The sequence below is a fragment of the Vidua chalybeata genome, chromosome 7 (assembly GCF_026979565.1).
Source record: "Vidua chalybeata isolate OUT-0048 chromosome 7, bVidCha1 merged haplotype, whole genome shotgun sequence".
Classification (NCBI taxonomy): domain Eukaryota; kingdom Metazoa; phylum Chordata; class Aves; order Passeriformes; family Viduidae; genus Vidua; species Vidua chalybeata.
This window is the reverse complement of record NC_071536.1, coordinates 35,369,037-35,381,536: the sequence shown is the minus strand read 5'-3', so window position 1 is coordinate 35,381,536 and position 12,500 is coordinate 35,369,037. Positions and strand designations below refer to the sequence as shown.

At 38.6% G+C, this 12,500-nt stretch overlaps 1 protein-coding gene across 4 annotated transcripts in view; it reads left to right on the top strand.

The window, feature by feature from the left end:
- Positions 1–12,500, top strand: part of GTDC1 (glycosyltransferase like domain containing 1) — a 281,383-nt gene that overhangs the window by 251,289 nt on the left and 17,594 nt on the right. For all 4 annotated transcript variants that reach the window (XR_008431818.1, XM_053947689.1, XM_053947688.1 and 1 more), the window contains one exon: positions 12,282–12,391. Coding sequence is in view for 3 of the 4 variants with exons in the window: in XM_053947689.1 (XP_053803664.1) it covers positions 12,282–12,391 (110 nt within the window). In the remaining variant the exon portion in view is untranslated. The remainder of the gene's footprint in view (positions 1–12,281; positions 12,392–12,500) is intronic.

Sequence of the window (12,500 nt, the reverse complement as noted above, 5' to 3'; positions counted from 1 at the left end):
GTTTTAATGTAGAATATCATGAAGAAATGAGTGCATGGAAGATAGGCTGTGCTGTACCAATATGTGGCTGCCCAACGTGAGGTCCTGGTCCTCTTCACTCAGGAGCAAGTGCTTGGGGACAAGAAGTAAGTGTTGTGCCTTCTGTGATGGGGCAGCTCTTCATCAGTGAGCCAAGCAGGAGTGCTTTGCTGCGAGGGAGAGGGGCCTGGAAAGGGATTTTGAATTTATTTAATACATATATTTATAATAGTAGATAATGTATGTATAACATTATATATATATATATATATATATATGTATATATATATGTATTAAAAACATGTATATTGACTAGTAAGTAACTTGTTCCTTTTGGCAGCACAATACAAGATTTGTACAGTCACTGTTTGAACTCTCAATCGAAAACTATTTCCTATAGAGACACTTGAGAATATAGTGACTTGTGTTTTCCTCATGCTGTTGAATATTTTGGACCAAATCTTATTCCTTCAAGATGCAGGTGTGGCAAGACAGCAAAACAAGAAAGAAATCCATCTAGAAATCACATTTGAGTACCAGAGATGCCATTAGGCTCAACAGGCATCCTCAACATTGTGAACAGCCTGCAGAGAACAAGTAGGTGGTGAATAAATAAGGCAGACTGAAGACAAAGGCTTAAAATACAAGTGTTTGTACAGTGTTAACTAGAAGTTACCAGATAGGATAAAAAGCCCAAAGGATGTAAAATAACAAATTCAAAATGGGACCTTTTTATCAGTGTCTAAGGAAAGCCATCCGGTACTCGCAAGGAAAACAGCACTCACCAGAGCAGCGGCACTGATGGCACGTGGTGGATGAACTCTGCCATGCACATGCGGAGACATTCATGTAGAAATTGACACCTTTTCCTCTTGCACATGTGAAAATAGTCTAACTTCACATTTATGCAAGCTGGGGTTAAGTTTGGGAGCAGATACTAGAGTCACAGGATGATTTAGGTTGGAAGAGACCTCTTGGGGATCATCGTGTCCAACCATTCCCTCAGTGCTGCCTAGCCCACCACTAACCCATGTCCCCTGGTGCTAGATCCACATGGCTTTTAAATCCCTCCAGGGATGGTGACTCAAACAAATAACAAATAAGAAAGTGAATGAAATAATTTGAGAAGTTCAGCCTTAAATGGAAAGACAGCTTGAAAGTGTTCATTCAGTGATGCCTAATCTTGAAATGTCTTCCTGCATCAAGGGAATTTGAGGCACTGAGCCCTTCCAGTGGAAGATGTGTTATTCCTTGATCACTGTTTTTAAGAGCTTGTAGAGAAGTCCAGCACGTGCTGAAGGTGTGGAAGTTCTGCTATAGTGGAAATTTCAGCATCAATTTCTCCCTCTTTCTTACAGCATGTTTTCTCAAAGGGCTATACTATAGGCAGCTTATAGTCCAGAGGACCAAGCATCTCTAATTTTGATACTGGCAAAAAAAAGATGCTCTGTGTTACCTTTGCATTCTTCACCTGAGAAGCCAGATAGAATTTTGAGTAGTTTATTGTGTTCAGAGTATAGGCAGAGCCTCAAGGGCTTGTGAGGATCTCTTAATTTCCTTCCTACCTGCTCTTTGGTTGAGTTGTGGGTAACTAGAGACTCAGAAATACCATCTTGTAGTCACAAACTGAACAAAAAACTACAGTTTTGAAAATTTTAAGACAATCACTTCATGCTGAGATAGAATGGCAGGAATTAAGTGAAGGCTGTGATATTCACCTGTGAGGCACTGAGACACCACAAGAGGAAATGGCCTCAAGTTGTGCCAGGGAGGATTTATGTTGGATATTAGGAAGAAAATTCCTCACCCAAAGGGATGTCAAGCTCTGGCAGAGGTTGCCCAGAGCAGTGGTGGAGTCCCCATCCCTGGAAGGATTTAAAAGCTGTGGGTGTGACCCTTGGGGACATGGGTTAGTGATGACTTTGACAGTGCTGGGGGAACAGTTGGACTCAATGACTTTTGAGGGTTTTTCAGACCTAAATGATTCTGTGAATCTCTGACCTTTTAGCTTTGCAAAAAGATTGTGTGTTTGCCCATCTTACAGAAAGATCCACAGAGGACAGTGAAGGTGTTTGAGTGTTTTTTTCCTCCCCTGGTTTCAATTGCCTGGGTTCCTGATTAATTGTTGAAGCAACATTTGCTCCAGTGGCATCAGCAGTGTACGAAAGGAGAGGGGAACTATCTCAGAAATATAAAGAGCTGAGATATTTTGTGATCTCTTCCCACTCAAATATATCCTTCAAATCTCATTCCCTCAGTTGAGGGAAATAATTTCAGTTACCCTGGTCACAGTAGAAAGCAGCCCTCTTTTTTGAATGTCTTTTTTCATTAATGTAGATATGTTTCTGAGATGAGAAACGATGTTTCTTCTAATTATGGTTACATGTAGTTAATTTCCTTTTTTTTAAAAGCTCAGTGTGAAAAGCAGTTTCCTTTAAAAAGGGAGGGGGGAAGAAAAAAGTGATACAGCTGATGTTCCTGTTGCCTTAGCAACAGATTTATTTATTAGGGTCTGAAATGACATGAGTTAATATACCACATACCTGCTGATCGGCAAACTCTCCTATTTCAGCTCCAGTTGACAATTAAGTCCTGGACAGCTACAGCCAGGGGTTAATGTTACTCATTAGGAGAACTAGGTCATTACTGGGAAATCAAGGCACTTAAGGCAGCATGGATAAAATACAAAATTCAACATCTCAAGGAGTGAGGGTTTTTATGTTAATTAACCTTATTTTCCTTTCATTAAAAAAAAAATCTTTCATATATGCATATGACAGTGGATCAATTAATTGGGAAAGGAAAAATAAAAAAGAAGTAAGCTGTAGTTTACTTTCCTCTCCTAGTTGTCTTCATTTCCTTTGGAAGGGTTTCATTATTTTATGGAAAATTCTTATGTCTATATGATGAGTAAAAAGGGTATTAAAATTAAGAAGGGAATCATCATGGAAATCAGCTTTACCACAAGGGAATGAGCAAATAAAAGCCTTGGAAATGAAAATAAATAAGCTTTGCTAATACCTCACCTAAGGAGCAGAATATAAGCCCATCAGAGCTTGGAGATATTTAGAGGTACTTCTTTGCTTCTTTATTAAGCAGTTACATAGTTATTTGACCTTCAGAAACCGAAACTTTAGAGAACTAATTCGAGTTGTTGGCAAATATTCTATTTACAGGAAGCTGATCAGTGGCATAGCCAACAGTAACTACTGTAGTTAGTAATTGGCTTCTGATTTCCAGGAAAATTAAATATATTCTCTTAAAGTTTTATTAAGGTATCTGAGGGGGAGTTTTAACTTGATAAGTCATAAGTGATTTAATAAGGCTCTCCTGAAAGCCTTTATTTACTAACTTTTAGCAGGCTTCATTCTGATACTGGAGAACTTAATAGGCTGAAAAAGAATTATATTAAAATGAAACTTATTTTTTTACTCACTGCTTCCCCAAATACGCTTGGTTCTTTCACTTCTACTAAGCACTCTACTTTCTTTTCTGTATTTAAGCTCTGTGGCCCAATTCTGCTTCTTATTGTGTTTAGACCAATTTGGTGTAAAACCTTTTTCCTTTCCTGTGAAGTCAAGGTTGAAACAGCAACTTACCTTGCCTGCACATTATGCACCACTGTATCAGGTGGGAAGAGCCTTGTTCCCTGTAACAAAAGCAAGATTAAAGCCCCATGAGTATTTTTGCATCTGCATGGGATGGTTTTACACTCTGATGCACTTATTTTCTTAAATATATTAAAAATGCTGAAAAATATCAAGATTCTGCCGGAAATATCACACAGAGGAACTTTTCTTCAAGTCCAGGTTGGATTGGGTTTGGAGCAACATGGTCTTGTGGAAGGTGTCTCTGCCCATGGCAGGGGTGATGGGACAAGATGAGCTTTAAAGTCCCTTCCCACCCAAACCATTCCATGATTCTGTGATGTTGTGATTCCCTCTGTCCTATCCAGATGCTCACAAAGCAGCCACTTCAGTGCTATCCTCCAGAGCCTGTTACAATAAACGCTTTGCCACGGTTGGAAAACTGATTTTGAGTTAATGTAAGACTACAACTGCATCACCTGGACAGTTGAAGAATATTTAGGCTTGGAACAGATGCATCACAGATTGCCCTAACAGCTCCAGTGAGCTTGGCTCTCCCTTTTCCCAGGATGGGAAATTCATTTTATGGTGGATTTTTTTTTCCTCCTGTATAGTTGTGAAACTGAAGTCTTTGAGCAGAAGCACATGTGAACAGTGGGATTGAGGAGTCCTCTCAAGGCTTTTCCACCTACGCCTCTCAAAGCAATCCTTTTCTACTCCATTCACCCAATCTGGTTTTGGCCTTTCAAACTTCATCCTTCTGTCTTTCCCAGGCTCAGTTCCCTGGGCATCTCCTCACACACAGTCTTGTGCAGCAAATTTGCATCTTGCTCTTCTCTAGTTCCTCAGCCTCTCTCTGTCTCCATCCCTGTGTCTGCAAAGAAGCTTCCACAACATCTCCAAGATAACAGTTTGCAGTTTTACTAGGTGATGTTGTGTTTGTGCTTTTTCTTCATCTTGTTCTTCATATGTTCAGGAAAACTTTGGATGGGATTTTTCTACAAGATTATAGTCCAAGTCTCAGTTTTGGGAAGCATCATAGGCAAGGACAGAAGAGGTTTTGTAATACAAAGTCCCCAGCAAACTTAGCAGATGGTGTCACCAGCCCTCTTTGTAAGTCACAGCACCCTGAACCAAAGTATGGGAATAACCTTCAAGAGACAAAAATCAAATATTTCATAAGTGAGTGAACTAATATTCCTCCTTATTTTCGCCAGTAATAGGAGGGTTGTGTTTCTTCCATCAAAGCTGTTTTTAATTAGTTTCCTCTTCTTACCACCCTACAACTGTTCAAGTCTCTCTGCCTTCTTCTCTTCCCTGCTCTCCTTTTTTCCATATTTTCATGCTTTTTCCCCCCCGGCCCTGTGTCCTCTAATTGCTGTTTTTTCTCGGCTGTGTTTGTGCAAACCTGACTCAATGCACTGAGTTGATTCCTCATTCTGAAAGCAGTGAGATTTGGAGTTACTTTAATCTTGTTGAATAATGAGTTTCAAGCCTTGGTGCCAAGAAAGTTCCTGGTTGGAAGCTTCTTCCTTGGAGATCCCAAAAGGATGAGTTATCTCGGGTACCTGAGCTAATTCCTCTCAGGGTATTACTCAGTAAAGAGCAGGATGTACTTTTTGACCCAAGCAGGGCATCTGGTAGAGTTTTAAGTAGTTGTAGCTTGCTTGTGTGAATCCATCTTGGAAATCAGAGAGGGTCCTGTATGGTGGGATCACCATTCCCAGGAAAATCTGTAGTAATGTAGTTTTTATGCAGTATTTTATTTATAAATTTATATTTATGTAAATTTTCTGTTCTTTCGAGGAAATAGTTTAGTAGACTGTTATCCACTTATTATCATATTCGTAACCATCTTATGATTGCCATGACATGACTTTTTACAGTATTTTATAATTTTTTTTACAGTATTTTATAGAATTGCAGTAGGATATGGTGTGTATGGTCATCAGGGCTGTCAGGGTCACTCAGATATTTTATGACCTCCCCACAACAGGAAAACCTTTTGTTCTGTTACCTTTGGAGCACTAAAGGAAGTAAATTTTATTTTATTTTTTAAATAAACTCTTTGGGGTAGTCCGTAGCACTTACAGGGTTTTGTTGCAAATTGAAATAAAAGTTGTTTTTTTGTTTTTTTTTTTTTTTTTTAATCTGAATCCTCTACTTGGAAACAGCCAGACTGGCCAAGCTGGAGTAAAAGAAATGAAAGGCGCTGGAATGAAAGTGCATTGATTTTTACACCAAGGTAACTGAGACCAAATGATGGTCTTTGTCTTCAAAGCTTAATCTCCCTTTAGGAAATAAGCAAGAGGCTCCCTGACTGATGCTGATCCTGAGATTTCTTTGGTTAGGGGACATGCAATATTTTATTTTGAGTTTTTTCTTCATGAGTTGTGAGGGGAGAAGAAGAATCTAAACAATAAACTCCCAAGGTTCTTTCTTGTTTCTTTTTTTATGAATCTCTTGTAGATAACAGGAGATAGGAGAAAATGCTTTTCCAGCGTAAAGCAAAATGCCACCCATTTTTCTCAGGCCAGCAATTTGAACAAATCAGAGGGTAAAATACACACTCCTCACTGTAAATACGTCATGGCTCTAATAGAAAATAAAACACTGTATTTGCCAGTACTGTTTGGCTGCTTTTTGCCTCTCCAGTGCCATTTTTTAATTCCTTGGCTTGCAGAGGTGTTCTGAAAGCACGGGCAAGGATCGGGACCTTTTTTTCTTTGTAGGACCTACAAATTGCCAGCTAAAATTTATTCTGTAGGGTTCTTTTTCATGCAGAAATATTTTCTTCTACTTGACTCCATTTGCTGTGAACTGAGGGGGTATTAAATATTGTGGTAACTTTTGATGCTGATGATGCCAGACAATGTTTAGAGGCACAATTACAGCAAAGACATTTTGTAGAGCAGATCAGCTGAAAAAGAAAACTCACTGGACTTAACCACATATTTACAGTCCACCTCAGCCTCATCTTGGAAATGTAAAAAGATAGAAAAATACTGTGATAAATTGAATAAATGGAAAACAATTAACTTTTCCTTCATGTTTGCATTTTCATAGTTTTTTTTTTCCCCCTGTTTCTTTTCTAATTGTGCTTTCCTGGCAGTCACATTTCCTTTTTTGCATTTATCATGAACACTGTTACCAGAATTTGGTATTAGAATTTTAATTTTTTTTTGTCCCCTTCTTTTCCTCTCGTAATCTTAACATAGAAAATGTACATTAAAGTCATTTGATTTAGGAAAGTCTTCTGTCCTCTGTGAAAATAATTACTGGAATGTATTACATTTCATGTATTGAATAGGCTTGTAATATGAGTCCTCTTCTTTAAGAAGAATATTATTCTCCTAAAGTATTTACTGACTGTGATTTTTCACCATACTTCTGTAAATGAAAGCTCCTCTAAGACCATATCTTGCAGATGGGGAAACCTGGGCAGAGCTGTCTTGTGGGAAATCAGTGTCAGGAAAAGACCAAAATTCTGCAATTCTGTAATTCTGTGTTTTGAAGGCGAGGTTTATCTTTTATGGCCACACTTCTACTTTCTAACATTATTTGATTATAATAAACCTGTATTCAAATTTTTCTGAGCTCAAGATTTAATGTGAAATATCAAAGTGTAATACAGTGCATAGTAAAATGGAGGGAAAAAAAATTCCTGATATTGTTCTTTAGAATCAGTTGGATGAGGTGGAGCCTCGGTTTTAGTTCTTTAGTGTGTGTGTAGGTCTTCCATTTACACTGTATTTATCCTTCTCCTCCCGTGTTTGGATATGCCATACTTTTTTAGTTTTCACCATATTTTTTTTCTCTTCTTGTGTTTTCCTTACTCTTGGATTTGCTTTGCCCTGTACCTCTGCCTTGTTTGATGCCAGACTTGCTCTTCATTACTTCACTTTCCCAAAACAAAAGGGTCAATGTCATCCACGTCAAGGTCTGTGTCTTGGAAACCTCATTTCCTTTATTTTTAATTATTGATTCTGTGCTCATGGACTTGCCCAGCCCCTCACACATTCCCTGTGCTCTGCTCCAGCCATGCTGGCTGATGTCCCCTGTCCCCTTCTTTTCTCCCAGGATGTTTCTTGGCTCACCAGTCCTTGATCTCCACGATTGCTGCCCAGCTTCATCAATAATGAGTGATTCTTCAGTGGCCTGTTTTATCAGCTGTTTTCTAGCATTCACTGTAGTCAGGCAGAAATCCATATTTTACCTCTTGCTATACGTCCTAACAAATTTTTAAAAATATAAATGAAAGTGCTGCTTCAACTTCTGAGGATTTTGTGCCATTTCCCACCTTTGCCCTCCTTATGTGAAGGTGATTTTGGGGAATGGGGAGGCAGAAGGAGCTGCAGCCAGTGGGAGCTCCTTGGATTTAAGGCACTGTACAAAGTGAAATACAAATTGTGCCTGCACAATTTGGGATTCTCTCCCACTGAAAATCTCCCATGCTAAATGTTCTAAGATTAAAATCAACCCTTTTAATATTGCTTTTGTAACCCTTTCAGAATGTGTAGCACCTTAATGGTGGGACTCAATGGTCTTCACAGTCCTTTCCAGCCCAAATGATTCTGTCATTCACAGAGATGTCACCACAGGGCTGTGGCTTTCACAAGCATTACATGGTATTTATGGAATATTTTCTCAAATATTAAGACTTTTTCCCCTGGTTTTGCACTTTTTTTTTTTTTTTAACTGATAAATGCATTAATCCCAGCTTTTGATATATATTTTTAATAAGCTGCATTTACTTTCCCTCTTTGAACAAGTCCTTCTGCTTTTCCACAACTCTTCCGCTTCCTAATTGCATTGCTAGATGTGCCTTCCTCCAAATCCTAAATAACTGATTATCACCTTGTAGGATAAGTTTGCATATACTTAAAAAATTAAACTAAAGTCAGAGAAGACCATATGGGTCTCTTACTGAATTTCACCCAAATTCAAGAGATGAATATTCATTTAATAATGTAAAGGGCCAATTTCTGCTGTTTATTTTTTTTTCTTTTTTTTAATAATGCATTTCACATCACTGGTTAGGGATGTGGGTGAGAATAACTCCAGTTTAGGTGATCTCCATGTACTCTGCTTCCACTCCCAGCAATGGGTATGGCTCAAGGGCTCAGGCTGAATTCCCAAAATCCCTGAAGAGCAGAAGGGTGTTTTGGAGAATGTTGCCTTTGATTGTATAGAGGAGCATCATCATAGTGCTCTGACGTTGCTTTTTAAAATTACTTGAGGCTGAAAAGTGGGATATCAAGTCATCAATTAATCCTGACAGCATCCTTCAGTGGTGAAAAAATAATATTGTCACACCCATTTTATGGGCAGAAAATCTGAGGCAGAGATAATAATGGAGGCTCATTAGTGGTGGTGCTGCTCCCACCACACTCCCATTCCCTGTTCAAGGACACTTCTCAAAGTTTTATATCAGATAACAAAGGGAAGTCACTAAATCAGGATGAACCCTGGGCCACATCCCCCTAGCTAGATCACTAAACCTCAACCAGTTCCTAAGAGAGGCTTCAGATGTCTCTCTTAAATTGTGGGTTAGAGTCAATAATAAAAAATCCTGGGTAACAATGAGAGCTGTGTAGTATTTGAATATGGAGATTGAATGTTTCCAAGGCAGGGCTCTCAAATCTGAGCACAGGTGTGGTGTCTATGCCTGCTTTGTGTCATTCCAGCTATTGTTTGGTCATTCTGATGTTTTCATGTTCTTAGGATGAAATTTAGAGCATCTTCATACCATGCCTACTTCTTATTTTTCCTTTACCAGATGCATATCAAATCAAGTGAAAATACAAAAGCATTTCAAATACCTCAACTAAACAACAAAGCCAGACCCTGGAGTCACATTATATTGATTTTTCCCCAAACATAATATCTTAAAAGAAAAGTTTGCATTTTAATATCAGGCTTTTATATGGTTTTGCAGTTCTTCTTCAGGAAATGGAGTATATATAATTAATACTGTTTAATAAAGCTCAAAAATGCAACAGATGCAGCCAAAAGTGCACATCATTTTGAGCAGATCTTTACAGAACAGACATTCCATATTGTGTTCATCTTTTTCCACGATCACTGCTATGGCAATCTGGTGTGTTTAGCAGTTGTTGCTGAGTAAGGCAGACTGGATTGTATATGATTTTTTCCATGTCAGCCAAGAAACAGAGCTCTCTCCTTTTTGATGCAGCAAAGAGGTGGTCTTGTACTATTTATTTGTTTCTACCAGGAGCAGCTAATACCTAAAGTATTCTGCAAGAATAATAATACACTGCAGCCTGTAGGTGCACGGGCCAGGAGGTTTCTGGAGGTCTTAACTGCAAATAAAATGCATGTGGTGTGGAGAAGTCACAGGAACTTATAAAGTCACTTAAGATGAGTGAGCTCCCAAACAGAAAAGCTGCAAGATTTCCAAAATTTGTCATTAAAATCTGGGAGTGTCACCTAAAAGGGAAACATTTTATACTGGGGGATGGAAGGAGGATCACCTACAGCAGAAAACCTGCAAGAGAGGCTCCAGTGCAGAGGAAACGTTTCCCCTTTCAGCATTCCTTCTGGGTGCCAAATTTTCCTTCTGTTCTTCCCCACCTATTAAACAAAGCTGCAACTTCCAATTCCTATCAGTTTTCCTAAATATGTGCAGCTTATGTGGCTTCGCCGAGCTGTAAGGCTCCGTGTTCTCCTGCCAGCTCCTTGACAATGTGGCTCCAACAGCATCCTCCACTTTTGGCTGCCTCTGGGACCCCTGGTCTCTTCTGGAAAGCGAGAGGGAAAGCATATCCTTTGCTGGAAGGACTTTTTGTGACTGCAAAGCTGATAGCAGGGCTGTGAAGAGCTTGGAAAGATCCCTGTCAGCGTCGTGGCTGTCGAGTCTGTCGGCTCCACGCGCGCGGGGATGCGCCGGTCCGCCGGGATGAGCTGAGCCGGGGCGGGCTCGTGGCATCGCTCACAAAGCACACACAAAAGCCTGTCCAGGGGAAACTGAGGCTCAGGGGAAATTCTGTCATGAGTTACACCAACTCCCAGCATCGTAGAAGTTTTCCTTGCAAGCAATTCATAACAGGGATGTTCTCTTCCAGCTAAATCCAAATCCATGTGATCTCGTGTTGGCTCTTTGAGCTGGGCATTTGGAGGGAATTGAATACTGGCAAAAGTTTCTGCACAGAAGTTACCTACCAGAAACAGGTGGCTCTTTTAAGCATGAGGATGCAGCAAACTAATAGTCAAAGATCTGAGATCTTTGCAACTGGGAAAAATCCACCCTCCAAACCAGTGCTTGGGTTGCTGGAATTGCCGTGAAAACTCCTGGTTCACAGATGTGAAACAAATGACAAGGTTTATGCAGTTGCATTCCTCCTTATTATTGGGAACAAAACAAATTGGGGGGATGGAGGACTTCTTAAAACGAATATTGTGTGGCTTTATTTTAAGAAAATGTGACTAATTCTGAAAAGTTCACAATTCCTGGAGGTTTCTCAGCCTAGGGAAGTCACATTAATTATAAGATTAATTTATTTTAATTCCCTAAACCAAAAATATTGACTGAATGAGAAATTAACACGTGTAGAGCTGCAGATGTCATTTGGCTTCAGATTTCCTGAATGATATAATTATTAATTTTTCTACTAGTGTGACAGACCTACAGATTTCATTCTACAAAATTACTCTGTGAAGAAAGACACTAGGACAGCTGAGATATAGATTTTTTTCCTTAATACAGGAAGGAAAACGGTGGAATTTTCCAAATAATAAATATAACCAAAATATTTTAAAGGCATATGGTGCACATCTGTTGAAATACAATAATTTAGGGCAGAGTAATTAAATGCAAGATATAATATTCACCTTAGAGTGAGGAAATTATCTCATTCCATTTTTAATATAACTTAAGGAATTTGGGAATTTTAAATCATTTGTGGTATCTTATGAACCTTTCATTCTGTGCTAGTAAAGAAGATAGGTTGGAAAATTGGGGGGTTAATTTATTTTTACATAACCTGTGTTTCATGTCATTGAGCGTCAGACCCATACAAACCTTTAATATTATCTTCAACTGAAAGTATAAGTAACTACAAGTTTCTTATATTCTGTTTTAATTTACAGTTAACTCCTTAAAAATCTAAGGTAGAAAATGCCTTGTGGTAGTTTATTCCTTTCTTTACCTAAAGCACTGAATGGATCAAAAGCTATTAATGAGTATAGCATGAATTCCTACAATTCCCATTTGAGAAATCCTGTAGGTTTAGGAGAAGTTTTTGTTTAACCTATTTCTCCTGAAAAAAAAAATTAATGGAAGTCATATACATATTTTTTGGATAGGGAAAAAAAAAACAAACCCTTTTTTTTTCCTACCTATTTTATAAACTGATTTTGCCTTCAGGTAGGTGCTCAGTCCTTCTCACTTTCAAAGCTGATCATTTGAAGAGTAAATGCATTGTTTGAGGACAGGGAAGAGATAGAGAAGAATCTGATGAAACTGAGTTTTGACCCCAAGTGCTGCATTGAGGAAAATGTTCAGCCATGCAGGAGAAGCAAAGAGGGAAATTATTTGAATAAATTTAGTCCCCAAAAGTACAATTTTAGAGGAATAGTGTTCTGATAAATAAAAAACCTCCCAAAATTTCACAACTAAATGTAGACAATGCTGAGATAAATTCTGTTTGTTTTAAGGGAACATGACAAAGATCCTGAAACTTTCTTTAAAGTCCTGATGAAGCTGAAAGAGAAAGATCTGCCTTTCCATGTGTCCATCCTCGGAGAGACTTTCAGTGAAATTCCAGGTACCTTTCCTTTTTTTTCTTTACTTTAAGGTTACCATAAAGTAGATACTTCCAGAAGTAGTTTTGATTCTTGTATTTTTTATCTTAAAGAATGTGCTTAAATTTTTCC